Here is a 21,914-nt window from a genome sequence, read left to right as displayed (position 1 = left end):
TCAACCCCCATTGTCTTTAGCAGTAGTATTTTATGCTCCTTCTTTCATTAAAAAAAAAAAAAAAAGAAAAAAAAATTAATTTATCCTCGCTTTTCGATTGTTATTATATTTATTTTAGTTTTTTTATAAAAAACTATTTTTTTATATGTTTTTTTACTTTAAAAAAATATTTATATTTTTATTTACTTTAAGATGGTTAAATTAACCTACTTTCGACATAAAGAGTATTTAATTTTGAATTATTATAAAAAATATATTTATTCGTACATTTTTTTACAAATAATAGTAAAAAATAACAATCATTACAAATTTTTAATAAAATTAATGTCTAAATATCTTAATTAATTTATTTATATATATAGTATATAATAGTAATATACTATAAATAATATTTATTATTAATAATATATTTTAATTAACATATTGATTATATAAATTATAATAATACTATATACTAATATTTATAATAATTTTAAAATATTAAATTCATTAATAATTACAAACATCCATGATACATTATATGTGATGGGCGTGTATTATTTATTTATGTATTGTTTGTTTGTATTTTTCATGTGACCTAAAAATCTGCATTCGCTATAAAAAGTGCATATTGAATAAATTTTCGGCTGAATTAGGCCCCGACAAGTAGTACCGCTGCCTGCTGTATTTGTGGTTGATGGCTTGGCTGAGGACCAAAATAAACGAGGTGGGGGAGCTTTGTTACCGCTGCACTGCAAGGGAGTACTAGTAGTAAACTCTTTTGATCAGTTTGGTCGTCTTCTTCATCTTGTTCTTGTATGAGATTGAATGAATGAATGAATCTTCTTCATCTTGTTCTTGTATGAGATTGAATGAATGAATGAATCGCTTGTATTTGTTTGCTGCTTTGTTAATATCAATCAATGGATCAGATACCCACGGGGCACCAAGAAACAGCAACCAGACCCTCTCAAAGTGACAAGGAGAAGCACCAGCACCGGGGCAGGGTGAATGATCCAATTACCAGTACCATTACCATTACCATTACCCGTCGCCATTCTCTCTTTCCATTAACCCCTGCCTGTGTGTATTGTGCGGGGATAACAGGTTTACATGGGACAAATGCTGCTGGTTTGTACAAGTTGTGCTAAAAAATAATGCAGCAGCCGGAAGCACTCTGAGTGGGCAATCCGGTGCAAGTCTTGAAAGCTGCTGTCTCCTATGCAGATTGCCTCATCTAATCTGATCTAATCTAACCTAAACTAAACTAAACTACTATCCTTGTTTGTCACGATGCTGCCATCTTCATCATCATGTGTTGTATTATGAGTTTGCACTGCCCTGCCTATTTTGATTTTCAATTATTCAGATGATGACTGGCAACAACCACTTATATCACCCATTCCACAGCAGCCCAAGAAGAAATCCACACTACTCTCCAAACCATAAGCATAAGTTAAACAACAAAATCATTTTCCCCATTTCGCTTCTCTCCAAACACAAACAATCTAATATTACATTTCGTGAGCCAAGCCACTAGCCTTCCCTCAACAAATGGCTACAAGATTTTTTGCTTCAGTCAGCAACAACTAGCACGAGACATTATTGAGCCAATTATATAGCCTGGCGAAGCATCTGCTGAAGTTGAATCACTTGCTGCTGCTGGTCTGGCGGCAGGGAATTTAATTGCTCCGGGGTCAGGTTCAACACTTGCTGCAGCAAGGTTGAATCCAGATTCGAGGGAACTTGCATCTGTCATCAATGAACAAGTCCTGTCTTAGATATCAAATCACACAGTAAGCCTGTTGAAACGTGATTAAGAGTACACCTTTCACTGAATTCATATAAATGCACGGCTGTAGACATGTAGAGCCTTGCCAAAAATAAATTAATAAAAATGTCCCACACATTATTGCCTCTGAAATTAAAAGCCCTAGAAGCTTCTAAGTTGGTCACTGGAACCAAAATAATACATATGAAGCACAGAAAGCAGAGTTACGACAGTTTCAATGAAGAAAGCCACTGAAATGCAGGGAAGAACTACATAATATATATATATATAGCAGGAGTTGCAAGAAGGATGCATCAAACTACCCTACGCATATGTAGTATTTAAGAAAAGGGAGTATAATACACAGTGCAGTGTATCCTACGAATACATGACTTCTATTTTCATCTAAAATGCATATCAACTCATGCCATGAACACAAGGAATAATAATTTCATCCAGATTAAAATAGGTAATCAACCAGGCCATTTCACAACCTATACCTTACCTTATACATTATGAGCAGAAGATAATGAAAGGGAGACAAGGTCCTAACTCAATCATAAGACAATAACTACAAAAGACAAAAGTGCATAAACAATCAGCAATATAACTTCCAAGGATTCAAGCACACCGGTATATCTAGCTTTGAGGGACAAATTTTGCTATAATGTTACCTACTACACTCAAATGTGTCATTTTACAAATAACAGAGAGCATGATAATAGGGGTTTAATCCAGTCACAACACAGATATCAAACTAACTTGAATAATTTGGTATATTTAGCCATCAAATCCGAACACACATTAAAAATATGAAGCACAATCACTAGAAAGGCTACTGACAAGGATATTTGCAAAAACAACTACCTGAATAGCTTTTTTCTCAGATTTTTGAGCTTCTGCTGCATTGGGAGCTTGTCTTTCTGAAACACCCAAAGATAGAAATGGCGTGGCAGGAGTAGCTACAGTTGCAACATGTGAGAAAGGAGAAGCCTTTTCATCATTTAATTTTGCCATTTTTGACATCCGATCCATTTGATCTATGCCATCACCGGTCATTCTTGTTTTCCCAGGGAAAGTTAATGTATTCCCTTTCAGATCCATATTCTCTGGCATGGGAGAGGATATTGAGGAGCTAGGCTGTAACCAGAAATAGGGATTGCACAAGTATTGCCAAACTTTATCAAGATTGAAAATCCATTTCACATTAGCATTAGCATTCAAGTATAAATAAGATCACAATTTATTTTAATTGATGTTGAGATATCAAAACCTAAATCCATTATTTCTGAGTCAAAAAGCACATTTCAGTGCAAGAAAGTGCACCCACATAATATTTAATAAGCAAGCACTAAATCACAAAAAATTATGCAGCCATGCTATGCCAAAAGTCAAATTTTATGTTTAAACTCTTAGCATATATAAACATCTTAAGTGCAGTTTGAGACCTGAAATCCAGTAGCCGAGAAATGTGCTGCCTTAAGCACAGAGGGATGTGAATCACCATCTTGCAATATTGGCAGATCGTTATGGCCTGAATTAATATGGAGAACAGAAGGAATGCTGTGTTAGTTGATTGAAATGTGTTGTAAATGGATAGACAGTCCAACTGAGACAATGGATGAAACACCAGATTGTGTAGCAATTCACCTTGGTTTAGAATTTGGTTCGGTAGTTGCGGGTTTTGAATTTGAGAATGTGTAGGGAATAGATGAAGTGCTGGATATTGTTTTTGTACAGCAGTAGACACTTGGTTTTCATGTACAGAAGGCAGATAGCTCAATTGAGTTTTGTTCTGTGGAAGTGGAGGTAGTCCAGGCAGACTTTGAGAATTCTGCACTGAAGGCTGCACCAGTTGACCCACAGCTTGCTGAATGTTTGGCATCTGCAACTGCATAGTTACAAGTATACTAAACTAGCTTGCAGAGAGATATAAAGGACGGAAGGAGATAGAAGGAACCAAAAACTTAGGATGGTCGGAACAAACCATTTGAGGAGACACTAAACCTAGCATAACCTGGGCCTGGGTTCAAATAAAAAAGAAAGTCAGTATAATAAGGATATTGATTTTCAAATGAAGAATGGATACAGAAAAACAACAATCTTCTCATATTGCCCTTAAAGATGGAAACTGTAACAAGATTTATGTAATTAAATGCTACAATACATAAATGTAACAAGAGAATGGCAGCAATGGCTTCAAATTATTCATAGCATCATTACAGGCTAATAAAAACCTGAAAAAGAGCTTTAGACAAGTTTGGTCTGGAAAGCAGGAGCTGACGTGCTTGTTCTTTATTCTGTGTAGCCATTGCCTGTCAAGATCATACATTGCAAAAAATCAAAACTTCACATCACGTATGTAGACTACATAAGGCATGCAGCCCTATCTCCGTGTTATCTTTTGTTCATGAAATCAAGTTTTATCAATCAAGGGATCTAGATTCATTGGAGTCAATCTATGCTTAATAATAGATTTAGCATTCCTTTACACTTGGCTTTGGTAGTTGATTTTCTTAAGAACAATTCTTAGTTGAGCCAGTTTAGGAATTGGACCAATTTAATACAATCATATGTTATTTCAGCCCCAATAAGATTAAAAGGCTAACCTTCAATTCAGAAAGAACCTCAGTCAACTGATTCCTTGACATTTTGGCCAAATAACGAGTCAGGGGATCAGAACCTGGTAAAGAGTGAGAGTTCATGCCGATCTGATTTGATGCGCTAGAAATCTGAGCAGATCCAAGAGCCCCTGCCATGACAGTTGAAGCAGCCATTGCAACGGAATCGCCTATTGGCTGGTGAAGGTTGGAATGTCCAAGGCCAGCTGGACCCCCAAACTGCTTTTGAGATTCTACATTGGAGCATTGTATACATATATTGAACACCAAAAAGCTTAATTTCAAAAAAAATTGCAAACTATGTATTGAAAAAGATACTGTTTCATGAGCTTTAATCTTCAGGAAATCAAAACATTTAACTTACCAAGATTTGGGGCAACACCAGGGCCACCTCTTCCCTGCAAGGGAACACCTTGTGAATAAGCATTGAATAGGGCCGCTGTCAAAATGTGGTTGGGACTCAATGGATATGAATCAAATGATTCACACCAAGTGGAAAGCATACAACATGTTATGTTGATCACCTGATTGCATTAAAAGCCAGGCTGGTTACTTATTTACCTGTTCACGATTCCTGTCAGAGTTCTTGTCATTCTCAGCAAAATCAACTCTTAGCTGTCTACCATTTATCTCATAACCCTGAAGATTTCGGCGGGCACTTAGAGCTGTCTCTTCATCCTTGTACTCACAGAAGCCATAACCCTTTGGTTTTCCAGTTTCTCTATCTACAACCAATCTGAAATAATTACAAAGATGTAAGCTTACTTATGAATGAACAAGTAAGAAAATCATATTACAACTGAAATCACGCCGTGAAAATATGAGCGAACATGTACTAAAAATAAGTAAATAATTTGTTATATGCCATATCATCTCAAGGGTGCATTGTTATGGCTATAAAAACATTCATTAGTAAACTGCAATGTTAAAGTATCTCACATCTTGAATGGAATTGTGAGAAATAATGCATACAATAGTAACACACCTGAATTAAACAAATGTTCACATCGGTATGTTAAGTGACTAGCAGTGATAAGCTACAATATACATTCCAATAAATTGCTTCCCTTATGGTGGAAAAATGCTCTCTATATTGAAAAAAAAAATAATAATAATCTCCTTCAAAATGCCATTGTGCACCTTGAGCACCTTAACACTTAATTTAGCAAATAGTTTGTATACAAGTGCATGAAAAAATGTCCTAGATTCCTAGTTATGACTTAATACAGCTACCTGCATTAGATTCATCACAAAAATGGTGGACCATGTTCAGAGACCTTCGTCTCGTACAAAACAAACGACTCTTAAGTTTGAAAGCCAAGTAACAGCCAACCAGGCACTACCACAGAGACTGCTGCAGTATGAGTACTTGGTTGTTGAAGTTCAGGGAACAAGCCTTTGGTTCCTATAATCTCAGTAAAAGAAAATAAAGCTAAAACAGATTTAGAAGAACAGCTGAACTCGCCTGAAGGAAACAACCGGGCCAACCTCCTCGCATATTTGAATAAGCTGCTCTTCAGTAGCGTCATAAGGTATATTACCGACTGTATACATACAACAACTTCATTAGTTAAAATAATACTCTACACCGGTCAGTAACCAGTGATACTGCGTATAGCCAATGGCAAAGAGAAGCGCTTTCTCGATACTGAACATATACCATAATCGTTGCCCTAAAAAAAAAAAAGAAAGAAAAATTGAAAACTGGGGCTTGACCAAAATTATGGCATCACACATTCATAGAATGAATGAGCGCGCGCGAGTCGTCTATACTGACCAAAAACGCATCGATGCTGAGATTGAGAATTGGCGGCCATATAAGGAGGAAGTGTCTCAGAAGATTAGGAAGAAACTAAAGTTACGGGTGAGGCGAGGCGGGATCAGGATTCATCTCCTTCTCCTTCTCCTTGGGGTTGTACAACTTTGCACGGTTATCTATCAGGTGCTTGACCCGATTCCGAGAGACAAAAGACAGTTGCTGGTGGATCAAAACTCTCACGATGCGCTAGCTAGGGAAGAAGACAGAGAGTACAGGCAGGCAGGCAGGTAGCTCGAGAAATCAAACCCAAAGCGCACCAACACAGCCACTAATGAGAAAACCAACCCACCCACCCTAGGAGTTGTTGAACGTGGTTGACGGATGTCCGCCTCGGTGGGTAACGGAGGAGGTAGGCCAGATTCAGGCTCAGGCTCAGGCTCTGGCCGGAGGAGGCGACTGGCAGGCAAAAGAGAAGGGCTACTAAAATACGAAGTCTCTCTCGCTCTCTTTCTTTCTATGATGGTGCGGGTCGGGAAAGAAGAAGGATCGGTCCTTTTTAATCACACAAATAATAATAATAATAGTTCCAAGTACGATGGCATTACAAGTGAAAATAATAAAGTAAAATAAAATTAACATACACCATTCTCCATATTGAAGCCAACGTATCTTCTGTGTTATATTTTAATTGTGAATATTTGTATTTTTTTAATATAAAAATATATAAAATAAAATATTTAGAAAATATTCTTTCTGTGGGATTAAAATTAAATTACTGTATAAATATGCGTATATACACCACCTTGCTATCGATCTGCTTCCATTGCGGCTGAGGCTCCTCCCTCCCCTGTCCTGTCCCGGCAGAATCAGGTGAGAAGATACCATTCATTAAATTCGTTAAAGAGCATATCAACATTCACACACCTTCTCGATCTCGATCTCAATTCCAATTCCACGAGATTCGCATCAACTTACGAATGAATGGATGAATGCTCGCTCCCTCACTCTCCTCTTGCAATCTCTGCCTGCTGTATCTATTAAATCTAGTAGTAACAGCATGTTTCAAACAACCCCCACCACATTCTATATATTACACATTCCTTTCAGTCAGTCCAACAGCAACAACTTTTGCCCCTCCTTAACAAAATAGCATTCTATATTTGGCCATTTGCCTCCTTCCTTACTGTACCGACCAAGAAGATTGATTATGAAGGCCTGCAACGCAGATACAACCTATACCACCACCACCACCACTATTATTTATTAGTAGACGGCGAGAAGTAGTGCAGAATATCCGAGCCCCTTCTCCGCGGCTGTTTCTGTGGGTGAAGCCAAGCGCGTACTTCTTCCTGAATTTCAAGCGGAAGTTCATTCAGGACTGTTGGGTCAATCTCCTCACTCTTGTAACTCCATCCGCCATCACCATTACTACTCCCACTCAAGGATGAGCTGTGGTTTTCTTGGACCAATTTTCCTGTCAATGTGACGTCACGGCAGCAATTACAACTTTGTTTTGTTCTGTTTGTTTGTGATCTCACCCCCTATCTCATGCGCAAGGAGCAATCATTGTATACAAAAATATACCTGAGACAGATGCTCCGATCCCTTGAAAAGTGCTACCAATACCATGAGGATGCTCGGAAGAAGAGCAAGAGCTCAGGCTCTGACTCTGACTACTGAAAAACTGTAAGATAGATGAAGATCCCTGACACAAGGAGGATTCATAAACAAATTTTAGTGCAATTTAATAGTAGTAGTCACATAAAACTCCAAAACATCAATACAGACATCTCAATTATAAAACTGTGTCGACCAGGGATAAGGTGATTCTTGCAGTAGCAGACAAATGCTTCAAATCCGTACACGCTAAGGAAAGAGTGAAGAAAGCCTAACCTTTTCAATCTTCCTTTTCTCTTTTCCTGATTTCCTATTAGGTACAGCTAGGTTCAGTTTTGGTTGATTTATTTTGGATTCCATGTCATTTTCACAACCTGAATTGGCATCATATAATAGGAATTAGGAGGACAGAGAGATTGAGAAAATTGTAAGCAAGATCAATGAAAACACAAGTCTGTATGGCAAGGGAACCACCAAAGCATTGCAACAAAGCTTCTTCAGCAAGCCCAGCTCTCTGGTGGTTCACTTCATAGATATGTGGAGCTTGATTATCGTCAAGTTTTAATGTTTCCTACCGACAGAATGAACAGAACAGATCAAACAAAGGGGTATAAACAACAATTCCTCAATGCCTGCTTTAATGGGGAAAAAACTGTTGCTTCCTCCAAAGTAAAAATTACTCAGACTTGAATTATTCACATAATTAGAGAGGGTAAAAAAAAAAAAAAAAAACACGCTAGAGCTGCATACCAACTAGGGGAATGAAAAGATCTGGACGGCTCCTACTGTTCATATGCCACTGAAGGTGTTTATGCAAAACAAGTTACATTAACAGGCTTTTCTATTACAAGCATAGCTTCCTAAAAGGTAAAATTACAGTCGGCAAGAATTGCAAAAAGCTTTCAGAACCAATTAATTTTTAATCGTCCAAGAGAGCACATATCCTTGTTAATTGTTAAAGACTCAATATAGCAATGAAGGATAACAAATGAATTAAAATTTCTGCATCAATCTCAACACCTAAAGACTTCAGTGTACTATTCAAAGACTTGCGTTACATACTTCAGCATCAGGCCCGCTTGTGTTCAAAATTGGTGCACAACACTCAGTCCCTGCTTCATTCTTGTAGGCATCTATCTTCAGATCAGCCAAATGCAAATCTACAAAGCTCCAAAACCAAATCAAACAAAAAGTAGTAACACATAATAAACTCATAGCCAAATACCTAAACATATAACCTGATGATTCACGGTCTTCAGTGCATGCATCACTTAACATATTTGATTGAGTGCTAGTCTGATTCTGGTTACAGAAATATTTCATGATTGAATGTGTCCCCTGCCAAAGCATTGAAATAAAAAAAAAAAGGAGAGAGAGAGAGAAGTGATGGTGGGACAAAATAACTAACAGTCTTTAATTAGGAGTAGCAAAATATTGTGCATCAAGCTTCAGTAGTAAGTAATAATAGATTCACATGTTCAATTGAATTGATGCAGAAGCAGCATATAAAAATAAAAATTCAATCCCATGAGGCTATTCTGGGAATAGAACCAAAGGTCACAAACTAATAAAGATCCTTTATATATATTAAAACCTAAACAAATAGTTCTGACCATTTGATGTTCTGCACTATGAGATATAAATTCAAATATTTCCATTGACACAGCTCAATGAAAATGAGGTTTAGGATAGGATTTACACATGATAGATACTATATCCCACATTCCATGGTGCAGAGATTAATGTAGGTTTGCTATAAAAATGAACTCCTTCAAGACACAAGGCAACAAGCAACCAGTTTAGCACAAAAGGTAGTCCCACTAAGAAATCAAATACACTTTGATACTCACAGATGGAATCACAACTATTTTACTGGCTGAAATGGAGAGACCAGTTATTGCCCATTCCTGATGCTTCCCAACATGGTAAACTCCAAGATATTCACCTAGCCCAGCATTGAAGAGACTCATGGCATCTTCTTGAAGCTTTGTGACCCCATACCTTAAAGGGCATGATTTTGAAGGAAACTTTTTTATTGATTCCGAGTCATTCATCTAAAAGACAAAGTGAAAATAGAAGCAATCATGAGTATCAATGGAAATATAGATATTTAGCAACAGCAGCAACAAACCTACTAATGAACACGATATGCACAGAAGGGAGCATGGAAGTACAATCAGTTTCTGAGAGCTACATCAAAACTTATATCTCAATCACATAAGACCTTGTATGCACTTGCATGCAGGGTAAGAGTGCGGGCAATGCGCTTATTCTGATTTAGATCAGAAAGAAGGCGATCACTTAATTCTTCACATAATTCATGAAGCCATTTTTTAACCTGCAATGGAAACTCTACATTTTAGTTCTAGGTGAAGGGACTTAATAATATGTTCAATTATTAAAAACATAAGGTTGTACAGATCCAATAAAAGACATACAGAAGATATAGTTTCAAGAGCCTGAGGTCCAGGAAATGTCTTTCCAGAACCATGACTCTTCGGAAGAAGGCGACCCTCAACTTCTAGCCCACATACCCCCCTTGCAATATTCCACAACCATGTGCTGCATATAGATGAATTTATAAAATAAAAAATACAAAATCAATAATTGCATAACACTTAAATGAAGGGTCACAAGAAAGATTCTAATACGGCAAGTTCATTCTTTTAAATGTCACATTATGTAGTCATATTCTGCAATAAATCCTAACAAATATAAAGGCATATAATTTTTCAAAATACCAGAGTGACATTCTAATAAGATTTCCCAACAGAATACGAGGATGTTTCAAATGCTATATGCAAGGGATATGATAAATGATATGCATATGAAGGATAGGTGGATAAAATCTATAATAATATCACTCCGATGATTTATATAGCATTAAAACAAGAAAATTAGCTTAAAACGGTCATAGCATTCCCATCTGGACAATCTTCCTGTAACAACCTAACATGAATGAATGTAAAAGAGAAGTTGAAACCCAGTATTGATGCCGTAGAGTTCTTGCAGCTTTTGATTTGAAAACTTCAGTAGATCCCCAACAGTATTCACACCAAGGTCAACTTGCAAAGAGGTTCCAAGCTTTCCCCCAAGCTGTTTCCTGTAATATATTTTAACTTTAGTTAGAGCTGACAAGAAATCAAGGTTTCAATAAGCTGCTAATTTATACACTATAAATTCACAACAGTTATGACCTTTTGATGTAATATACATGCATATATTACACATAAATATCTAAAAGAAGATAACCTTTACATTTTCTTTACAGGCAAGGATTCAAGCAATTTCTCAACAGATGACTGAGGCACAATAGTTTGCTGAGAGGGCTTGTTCATACCACTTGCTAGTTTGGCCAGCATCTGATTAACCAAATATAGAGTCAAAGAGAGTAAATCTAAAATACTGATGTATTCACCCCCAACAAAATTATTTGTCTCTATCTTGAATCATATTCTAGCTAACCTTATTATGAGCAATGCCAGCAGAACATGTAAATTCAGTCTCTTTCAGAACTTCAAGTCTCAGTTCTGCAACAATGAGAGCTCCACAAGCCAACAACTTATCACGATGATCAGCATCCTTCTTTAGAAACCATTCCCTCACACAATCCCTGGCATCAGCTCCATCCTAGGTTCCATTTGACCATTCAGTTGTAGTAATTATAACATTGTGCAACATTTACCCTCCAACTTGAGGGAGGGGTGCTAGCATATCATATCACGTCTTATTGAGTATGATTAGCATCTTCATAGTTTTGGTAGGATATACAGTTTATTTAGGCAGGTTGAATTGTATTCTTTTCTCCCTTCATATAAAGGGAGATCTATCTGCTCCACATTGTAAAATATGGGAGTAGAATTCATCTTTGTAATGAACTTCCATCCCAATAGTGCACGATACACATATTAAAACATTGTCTCAAAGATACCATTTGCATTGAGCCCATTAAACAAGTAAGCTGATGTAATCCACTTAACAGAATTCTGATAACAAAAGGAACAAGACTGCAAGTACTTAACAAATACACATAGGCACCAGAATAAGAACTACAAACTCCTGAAACATGATTTTGGTCACGCAATACTGGCTCACAGGTTAGAGTCTCTGGTATGCATGCATAATTGATCAAACAAGAGCATATATGAAAAAGAAAAGAGAGGGAATGTAATTTCACAAACAAACAGGAATTTCATGTTGCCAGGTTAAACCTTCTACAGCATTGAATATTTGTATATAAGAAATCTTTCAGTCATATGACCTAGTAGCCCAATGATCAGAGCAAGACACATAAACAATAGGAAGGCCTTACCAAATGAAGCCCCAATATATGAGACTTAGTGGCTTCCTCACCAATTACTTCCAATCTCTCAGGGGGATTATCTGCCAGCATGGTTTCTGCAGCTTCAGTAAGGTCCAGATAAACTTCATCTATAGAGGCACGTTCACATCGACCCTTTTTAGAAAGAACAGATACAACCTGCAAGTATTGCATTTTCATTGACGTCTAAAGATATGCATTAGTTTTCAGAATGACTTTTGCATGACAAGTGTATTATCTAGACCTCTGAACCAGCATTCCGATACACAGTCAAGTCTGCTTTACCACGGGCCACGGGAACTTGAACTAGCTGAATATCAGGACAAACTTTCTTTGCTTCATCTCCTCTCATCGAACTTCAAGCCAGTACAGAAAGACAAGTACTCATTACTTGAAACGCATCATTGGAAACAACTTTCCTGTTCAAGTGACTTTAGAAGTCTAGACATTACCGTTTGACCCCATATTTACGAGCTTCATAACTCACAGCAATAAGGCCACCTCCTTTCCAGGAATTGTATTGTACCACAGCAGTAGGATGACCTCGCAAAATTGGTTGCTTCCGCTGCTCAACTACATAAATAATGCAAACAACTCATAGTTATGAAACTAAAAAATAAAATTTTAAGCCAGAAGCCTGCTGAGGTTGATCATACTATGTTAATAATAATAATAACCCACGCAGGTAAAGGTTTTGCATGAAAGGACGGGCTGACGGGCATACACTCGCTACAGTTTCATCCCTAGGATAGTGTAACCTAATTCAAAAAAGTGTAAGAGGGATACAAATAAGCAGTAAAACAGCATGAAAAGCACTAATATCCAAAGGGTGATATAATATCAATAGAAGCGGGAAGGTCTAACATGGGACAAACAATCTTGATTCAGAAGAAAGCCAGCCACTACTCTTGGAAAGAAACACGTCAAATACTAGCATGATTACAGCCAATTTTGTACGAATAAATGGGGAAAGAAGTAATATTAGAAAGTTTCTGATATACACGTGTGGAGTGGAACACTGAGAACGGGAAACGTCACCATGTGTATTCAAGAAAATTTCAGATGAAAATACAGTGAATAATGATGGATGATGCATAGTGGGTGTGGGTATCCAACTACAAACCTTGAACATAAAAACAATCCATATCAATGTGGGCGATAACCCTAGAATTCGATGACTCTGGCCTCGCCACCGGCATCTCTCCTGGTTCGATCTCCCTCGTCTCCTCTTTTATACCCTCCCCTCCGGGAATAGAAAAGTCACCAATTTGAAACAAGCGTGAGCAAGGAAAGGAAGATAGAAGAGAAGAGGGAAAATTATTCAAATCGCTAGAGATAAAAATCCCAAGAGGAGAAGCGGGGGTGGTGGAGTGAGAGTGACTCGGCCGCGCTGTATACTAGGCTGTTCGATTTAAGGGAGTGGAAGGGTACTACCAGCATCAGGCAGGCAGGCCGCCCGCTCTACCTTGCTTCCATAATCCTCACTGAACTGCAACTATGAAATGCAGCAACCTGCTTGCTCCTGCTAGGATTGGATATTTGGATTGTATTGTTCATCACATGTTACATAACAATGGTTTGGAAGTAAAAAAAAAAAAACAAAACATAGGTTTGGAAGTTGTCGATGGGTCCTAATCTTATAATGTAAATAGCTATGGCAATATACAGATGTGTGATACATCATCTTTTAAACGTAAAAAATAACTTTGAGCATAATATAAAAAAACAAATACTATTTAGTTAAATATTACCATAGAAAAAAACCATTAATTGAGTGGAGTAGAGCAATGAAATGCAGGGGCAGCAGCCTAGTGAGTAATGAATTCATTCTAAAGCCTTATTTTCTAAAGATTGAGGGGTGAATAATATATCAAGGCAATTGTAAATTATACAAGCAACGATAAATGGAAGCAAAACTGACAACATTTCTTCAATCCAAACCAGCATCAAAAAAAAAAAAAAAAAAAAAAACCCATCACATACATCTAGTGCGCGGGAAATGCCACAAAGAACAGAGCAACAAACTAGACTTAGTGCAGCAGCAATTATTAATTAATATAGTAGAGAAGCAAGGGAGGGTGAGGAGGAGCAGCAGCCTCAGCCTCAGCCTCCTCAATCCAAAAAGCAGCAGCAACAACATTTTCTGCCAATCAACGGCTCGCTTGGGATGGATGGGATCATATTCATGCCGCCATTAGACACCATGATACTCCCAAGACAACAGATACTCATCAATGACTGCCACCGTATCAATTTGGCAGCAGCATTAAGTAAGAGATTTCAATGCACTAGAAACATTCCGGGATATCCTGTCATGTACAGGTTCCTGCACAAGTGTACCAATCAGAACATCCCCATTGTCCTCAACGATTAGGGGCCTATAATACAAACACTAATCAACATGGATGTTTTTACCTTTGTTGAGGGCGGGATAAACTTTTCATTTGTAATGGTCTCGTACAAGAGAATATATCTGTTACAATAGAAGTAGTAGTCGTTCATATATCAACGAATCAACTGCATAGACTACATCAAATTGTTTGGCCAATGAATTGAGTGTAACATGACAATATCCATACCGCCAAGCCAATTCAGAAACAAGTTCTTCAGGTGGATCCGGCAAGACCTAAGCAAGAGGTTCCATCAGCCAGAGTTAGATACTAATAGCAATGGCAAACAAAAGGAAACATAGCTGCCCTTCTTGCAAGTTACCTTATCTTGATAGGGATTACAGTGATCTTTGAACCACAATCTCAAGAATTCCTACAAAGTTTGTCACATTGAGTTCAGCTAACTGTAACTTAGGGTGGCAGTTTTACATTGAAAATTAAATGAAGGCATTGAACAATAAAATTGCAATTCATACAAATGAATAAAGGAAAAAATTGCTCCAGTGGACATAGCTATATTTTAAACAAGAATAATCCAGTCGGGATACATATCACAAACCTTGTCAATATTTTCAGGTTCAAAACCATTACGAAAGCATTCTTCATAGGAATGGGCAATCCAATATCTGCTTGAGTCTGGTGTGTGCACCTGAAAGTTCACATAACAAATTAATAACAACATTTCATCACAATTCATACCCTGAAACCTGCCTTCCATGTATATATATGCATCTAATTTACTAGATCATAACCTCGTCTATTAAAAGTACTGAGCCATCAGATGCTTTTCCAAATTCATATTTTGTATCCACCAATATTAAGCCATGCTCCAGTGCAATCCGCTGCAAAATTGAACCCAACTCAAAATGCATAGAAAGATTATATGGAAGACTGAAGAGAAACATACCAGTTGAATTATTTGTATTGTGGGCAAGAAAGTACACGCGAATACTTACAAAATATAAACATGTATATCTTTGCAATGTAAACATATATAACATGGCGAAAGCCTAGTCTCCCAGAACATTTCTATGACCAATATTATCATACCTACCGAAATGAGAACAGACCTCCCCAAAAAATACTATAGCATGGTAAAATTTCTTCTAATCCATCAAATTCTTCATATAGAAAAACATCAATGAGTAGAGAATATGTGTCATTGATGAACTCAATCTTTTAAATGAAAACCAATACACAAGAAACCATTTCAGTAAATGATGAAGCAATATCGGGTTTGTATAACAAATGATACAAAACCTTGCAAGTATGAAGAGGTTTCAATAAGGAATGACAATGAAACAAGAAAAGACTGTGTGTGCTTCCGTACCTGACCAAACTCAAACAGTTTTAATGCTGCTTTACTTGCTTCATTATAATCAGCTTCACTCATGAGCCCTTGCTGAATAATCTAGTAGGGAAAATAATCATCATCAGAAAAGCTATATGCTGCATCTTGAAACTAAGAAGAATAGGAAAATCTATTGTTGTGAAGTTTGTTTTTTTTAAAAATGACATCTAAAATATTGTAGCCATTATAAACTAGTCAATGGCACACTGTAAAATTAGCATGCTTCCCCAAATGGTTAACAGTGCAGGTTTCAACTTTTTAGAATCAAACATACTGAATAAATTTCTAGGCTTTCTGAAAAGATATCAACCAAATGAACGCAAAAAGAGACCAAAGGTAGCAAGATATACTTAGAAGTTACTATCCCTGTAGTAGTTTATCAGATCCAATAAACCCTATAATATTGTATATTAACCAGCATTTGTTCCTGAGTCACAGAGAGCAGCAACAGAAGAAGATCTTCAAATCGAAAGGCAAATAAGTTGATGGACATGAAAGTAGTTAATGGACCTGTGGATTGTTGAAGTTATAAGAATAAACTGAATCCATGGTTATTGCACTTATAATCTTGAAGGGTACAGCAAATTTGTGTTTGTTTGAAGGATTTTGTTAGACTTTCACTATTCAAAAAAAAGATCCCTACAAAAACATCAAATCAAATACTTAATTTTCATTTTCTATATTATACTAAAAACCAACTTTACATTCAAAACATCACATCAATACTTATTTATATCACATCATACCACTGTTCTAATTCAAATTTTTTACTATTCAAATCTCAATCCAAAATCCAAACCCCCAAACAAACACTTGTGAATTGATGAATTAAGTTCAGACAAAGTGAACCTCTTTTGGTGTTATGGGAACATCATGATCTGCAGCTTTAGTGGTTGGTGTGAGTATATTTTCAGGTAACTTCTGGTTTTTCACCATACCTGTAACAAGAGAGACAAAGGGCTTTCAGTACAAGAACATAGCTGTAACAGGAAAATGACTTCATAAGTGATTAAGGAGCTTACCGTCTGGAAGGGCATTGCCACAATAGTTTCTAATGCCTTTTTCGTAGATAGTCCACAGAGACGTATTGGTACTTCCAGTCACATAACCTCTAACTGCAGGTAACCACGATCACACAGTTTACTTTACAGTAAGACATGACTGCCAAATGCACTAGTTCAACTGAATAAAAATCCTAATGCTTGCAAGTGGTGAACTTCTATAAGAAATGGACTTTTTTATGTTGGCACTAATGCAAAAACAAAATACCAAAAATGCTAGAATTGCATAATGACTCACCCACAAACTCAACAGGATATACTGAACATTTCTTTGCAATAGTTACATTTTTATCTGGGCTGGACACAACTGCATTTGATATTATATGCTGAGTTTTACTAAACCACCACAAACTTGTTTCATTGAGCACCTGAAGAACAGTGTGTTACCATCAACCATCATCCAAGGATATAGAATTAACTCTGAGTGAAGCAATATATATATATATGAGTGTGTGTGTGTGTGTGTATAATCTAGAGGGAAAGTAGCCAAACCAAGAATCAGAGAATAGACATCACCTGTCCCTTGAAGGGAATTGAAGCAAGAACTCTGTCGAAGGCACTTTGCCTGTCTGTTGTAACTAGGATTAGATGGTCTCCGCTATCATAAACATCTCTCACCTGCAATGTCCATTAGATCACCATTATAATTTAGAGTGATGTCTGTAAATGTGTTAGTTGATGATTGTATTGCATCCACCGCCTACAAAGCAGCCAACCAGGTCTATATGATCCAAAATTCTCCAAATAACAATGGCAAATGAACAGAACAGTGTAGTTGCTACTTACCAACTATTCTACTAAGTGTTCATTAAGTACAATGAATGATAGGTTGACCAACATATGTCTTCCAATTTGCACCGATCATCAAAATATTTCTCCCTAAAATATATAAATTCCAAAATATCTACTGTTTAAAATATTATACATAAAACCTATTTCATGTATTGAACATCAATATCCATTCACATAGCATGGGCCCATATTTTTATCAAACTTTTTACTATCTGTTTCCAAAGATATCTTAATACACCCTTTACTCATTTAATCATTAAGGAAATAGCTCTTAATACAATAGCCCAGTATTAAATCATCAAGGAAATAGTTTTCGTAACAAAATAAAGAAACAGCTTACTCTTAAATCATGAAGAGGAAACAGCTGAAATAGAGAGAAACGGAAGGATGAAAAAAATAATAAAAGAAAAAACGAACCTTGCCTCTGGCCTTGGAGCGAAGAGAGGGGACAGTAGAATCGAGATGCGTTTCGGAAAGGCAATCAGACAGGGAAGCTTTGATAGCATCGATGAAGTGATCTTTTCGATCAGTGTGCGTGAATGGGTGCAGGGAGTGAGAAGCTTTTGGAAGTAATAAAGCAGAGGGGGTAGAAGTGGACGATGATTGAGGAATGACGACCATGGAAGGGAAGGGGGAGGAGGAGGAAGGCGGAGACGGCAGGGTCATGGATGGAGGAGAGGGTTTTGTACAGATATGCTTTAGAGCCATCCAGGCGGAGCGGAGCGGAGCGGAGCAAAAGTCTGTAAGATCCCTCCCTCTACACTCTTGAGCCGCGGGAAGGGGAAGAGAAAGCAGGACGCTGTGTAGTGTGTACGCAAAGCCCAAAAGTGCAACGCCCGCACCGACGCTGTATTGTTTAGATTAGGATAAACTATTACGAGGTTGGGTTTCTTTTTTATATTAATATATATGTATTTTTTATCGGATAATTGGAATTAAATCCTTCTATACCATATTATATTGGAATTCAGTCTTCATTCTAAATTTATTTATCTGCACTCTTTCCTTTATAAATACTTTTATATTTAACTTCCTTCCAACGACTTAACCAATATTTTTGCTTCTGTTCATTTTTTTTTCTAATTTTTTGATTTTTCATGTGGTTGGTTTCATTATTCTCTTCTTCACTTGGGTGGACAAATGTGTTACATGTATCATCTAAGAGGATTTTTTCTAAGTTCCTATTAAATCGCAATGAATATCCTCTATTCCCTTGCATCTCACTCTAATCTTCAAGTGGGTATACAATATTTTTTTTATTTTCGAAACAAAATATTATACCTATAAATAGAAGAATTTATTTATCCTTTTAGATTCAGTAGTTTCTCTTAAATTAGATTCACACTTCATTTTTTTTTCTTCTTATATCTCTTTTTGGGAATATATTATATGAGTATTAGTAAAATGGAAGTTTGAATTATGCACGTAGTATGTTCAATAAAATGTCCCAAAAAACAATTTGTCCTAGTGTCAAAGAATTTGATAAATTATTGTCAATTATTAGTTGATATTCTCCGCTTCAAAACAGTGCCTATCACAAGAATGATAGGTATGTCAAAGAATTTATATTAATACATTGACAACATGTCTGAACATATATATTTTAAGAGAGGGTATATACATGAATATTAAGCCAATATACAGGTTGTTATTGGAAGTATATTACAAATATATATATTTTGAAATTAGTAAAATAAATTTAAAGAAATAAATTTATATTTATAATTTGGTTTTTGGGTAAAATTAGTTACTTTGTGGGAACTAAAATACTCTACTGGATTATGCTTACTCACAATTAACAAACTTTCAAACACATCCATATGTAAATCTATTCAACCTCCATTTGCAAATATTTGGTTTTTCAAGCGATTAAATATTGGGGATTACGTGGATAATAGCTCATTTTCATATGTTAACTAAGATCATAAAAGTTATCTCAAACAATGTCTTATGTTGAATATATCCGCTTAATTGAAAGTTCTTATCAATTTGTTTCTATATTACTCCAATAAATGTACTAGTTTTATTATTTAGCAGATTAATTTATTATTTGTGGTAGCTCATAGCTAGCATTTCTAATTTGGTTGGCTATTATTGAGAATTTGGATGACAATAATTAGAAATTCTCTTACTTAAAAGAGATTGCATTTGAAGCAGAAGTAAACACATTTTCAGATAATGATGTTTTTATCCATGTATTTTATTTTGATTTTGTCAAAATTAAAAACAAATTACTATTCAATTATAGGCATTTTTTATTTGTGTGATGTATTAATTAACAGATTGAGTCATTGTCTATCGGTATATGATATTTATATCAAAATGAGAGTTTGACTTTAAATATTGAAAGTACGTAGAAGCGTCTAATTTTAATGTTTTTGTAGTTATATTTGTTTCTGGTAATATAATTGTAAATGGTGAGACAAAATTGTTAATTTATGTGTAGGCTTGATTGGCTTTGATGGAAAAGGACAAAAGCAGCCCGGAATTGCTAATCATTTGTTCATATTAGGGGGAGCTTTATGTAATAGCTTTATAAGCTGCCACGAAAATACGGTTGTTTTGGTCGTCTCGAGCATAACAGAAGAAGTTGTAAAGACCGGCTAGCGTAGTCTTTTTGAAGGTGTAATCTTTTATTTGTCTTGGACGTCCCATTTTGGCGTGTTATTACTTTTGGCGTGTTTGATATAATGTAATAGTGGGTAAATATACAACAGCAAGACCACTTGCATAGAACCGCGATTGTAATTTGGATGTACTTTGGTACATGAACACGAACAACGGGTATTTAGCAGTTCTATTTTGTGTATGATAATTCAATAATACGAGTATCAGAAAACGTAACATAGGCACACAAATTATCTGGTGAGGTACTTAGTCGATCTCTCAAAGCACAATGGTGTGGTATGATATAACTGTCCTATCAAAGTTAGTGAAGTCTCGAAAAGTAATAATCAAAATGGTATAAAGTAATCGGAGCACATTGTGTTGCATCTTTTAGACCTATACACAATTGATTGTAATTAGTATACTAAGACAAACGGGAGAATGTACTAACGTATATAGACACGAACAACATGTATGTGATAGTGCTCATTTTTCTATGATACTTTAAAGTCATATGTTTCTGGAAAGGTATTAGAGCCACACGAATGGTTTTAGCGAGTGTATAATTAATGTACCGAAGCACGTGGGCGTGGTAGCTTAAGTACCAACCTATCAAGGTCACTTTTGGTCATATGCTAAATCATCACAAGTATTAATAGGAGCTATGAAGATACAAAGTTATAAAACCTTGTCATGAAATTACGTTGTTCAGTTACATAAAAGACTGGAGTAGGTACACAACTAGTAGAATTTCGTATACGAATCCATGTTAGGGGTACGGCACAGCTGCTCTAGAGTATTCACCTCCTTAGCCGAGTCAAACTCTATGCTTAGATGTCCCTCAACGAAAGTTGTTGTGTGCGCTACGGTGTGGATTAATATGTAATAGGTCTAAAGATTTTCAATTTGTGGCAACAAACATGTCCTTTAACAACCAACATAATTCAACTTAACCACTTATGACATTATTAGACATCTAAAAGTGAAAATTAAACTATAATAGTACATATATCATACAACTTATCTAATTTATTCTTAACTTGTTTAACCATTCATAATTGATACGTGTTTTTTACATTTTCTGACAATTCAGAGTGTCACATGAAGACTACTATGATGAAGGCATCCATGGTTACCATCAGCGATTGAATATTTTGAAATAAAAATGGTTGTTGTTCAACAACAGGTTATCAGGGCATATATACTCTTTACGGAAGCATATGATACATTACTATAGGTAGTTAAATTTTTCCTAGGGTATATGGATATTTTATGTAAGTACGTAAGAATATGACCTAGGTACAAACACCGACATGTGAGGTATAATGATTTCTTAGATATTATTTGTGTATTAGCAGGTATCCTTGAATGTAGTTGATTTCAGTCATTCCCACTAAGAGGGGCAAATTCGCGTATTCGGTTAAAGCACTTCCTCTCTCAACTTTGGTAGACTGAATGTTGTCGTGTTTGCTACTGTATGGATTACTACGTAATAAGTCTAGAAAATAATCAATTTATGAGAATAGTGATGTATGAGTAACAACCAACAAACTTAACCATGTCATTTTTGACTTGTTTAGTCATCCATAGTATATATGTGTTATTTTTCTTTACTTATAGTTCAGGGAGTCACGGAAACACAATA

General features: G+C 36.1%; 3 protein-coding genes across 6 annotated transcripts; all 3 read right to left on the bottom strand.

Moving 5' to 3' along the window:
• Positions 1 to 1,396: 1,396 nt before the first annotated feature.
• On the bottom strand, positions 1,397 to 6,693 carry LOC127247552 (cleavage stimulating factor 64). The gene is made up of 11 exons (XM_051269447.1): positions 6,149 to 6,693; positions 5,837 to 6,044; positions 4,933 to 5,107; positions 4,736 to 4,769; positions 4,360 to 4,604; positions 3,988 to 4,065; positions 3,738 to 3,773; positions 3,401 to 3,641; positions 3,199 to 3,284; positions 2,618 to 2,890; positions 1,397 to 1,731 (listed from the first exon to the last, which is right to left on the bottom strand). The coding sequence occupies exons 2-11, from the start codon at positions 5,923 to 5,925 to the stop codon at positions 1,594 to 1,596; spliced, it is 1,395 nt and encodes a 464-aa protein (XP_051125404.1). The 5' UTR covers positions 5,926 to 6,044; positions 6,149 to 6,693; the 3' UTR covers positions 1,397 to 1,593.
• LOC127247551 (DNA polymerase eta) lies at positions 5,837 to 13,623 on the bottom strand. 4 transcript variants are annotated; one of them, XM_051269443.1, is made up of 18 exons: positions 13,192 to 13,623; positions 12,521 to 12,641; positions 12,313 to 12,424; positions 12,060 to 12,227; positions 11,213 to 11,377; positions 11,006 to 11,109; positions 10,731 to 10,850; positions 10,186 to 10,309; positions 9,972 to 10,085; positions 9,598 to 9,801; positions 8,986 to 9,085; positions 8,810 to 8,907; positions 8,222 to 8,318; positions 8,024 to 8,121; positions 7,715 to 7,835; positions 7,055 to 7,604; positions 6,933 to 6,982; positions 5,837 to 5,915 (listed from the first exon to the last, which is right to left on the bottom strand). In XM_051269443.1, the coding sequence occupies exons 1-16, from the start codon at positions 13,265 to 13,267 to the stop codon at positions 7,387 to 7,389; spliced, it is 2,040 nt and encodes a 679-aa protein (XP_051125400.1). In that variant the 5' UTR covers positions 13,268 to 13,623; the 3' UTR covers positions 5,837 to 5,915; positions 6,933 to 6,982; positions 7,055 to 7,386. The 4 variants fall into 4 exon arrangements, with proteins under 4 accessions (XP_051125400.1, XP_051125401.1, XP_051125399.1 ...); XM_051269444.1 differs by having other exon boundaries at positions 6,933 to 6,977; XM_051269442.1 differs by having other exon boundaries at positions 6,933 to 7,604.
• Positions 13,624 to 13,934: 311 nt separating this feature from the next.
• LOC127247553 (phosphoribosylaminoimidazole-succinocarboxamide synthase, chloroplastic) lies at positions 13,935 to 18,521 on the bottom strand. The gene is made up of 12 exons (XM_051269448.1): positions 18,080 to 18,521; positions 17,387 to 17,488; positions 17,109 to 17,238; positions 16,832 to 16,924; positions 16,659 to 16,747; positions 15,789 to 15,869; positions 15,211 to 15,300; positions 15,018 to 15,107; positions 14,781 to 14,831; positions 14,648 to 14,694; positions 14,484 to 14,541; positions 13,935 to 14,394 (listed from the first exon to the last, which is right to left on the bottom strand). Exons 1-12 carry the CDS (start codon positions 18,368 to 18,370, stop codon positions 14,335 to 14,337), a joined length of 1,182 nt encoding a protein of 393 aa, XP_051125405.1. The 5' UTR covers positions 18,371 to 18,521; the 3' UTR covers positions 13,935 to 14,334.
• Between the last annotated feature and the right edge of the window lie 3,393 nt (positions 18,522 to 21,914).

Source organism: Andrographis paniculata, unplaced genomic scaffold (assembly GCF_009805555.1).
Source record: "Andrographis paniculata isolate CXL003 unplaced genomic scaffold, ASM980555v1 Contig32END, whole genome shotgun sequence".
NCBI classification, from domain to species: domain Eukaryota; kingdom Viridiplantae; phylum Streptophyta; class Magnoliopsida; order Lamiales; family Acanthaceae; genus Andrographis; species Andrographis paniculata.
The sequence above is the reverse complement of the archived record's forward strand: the minus strand, read 5'-3'. Positions and strand labels throughout refer to the sequence as shown.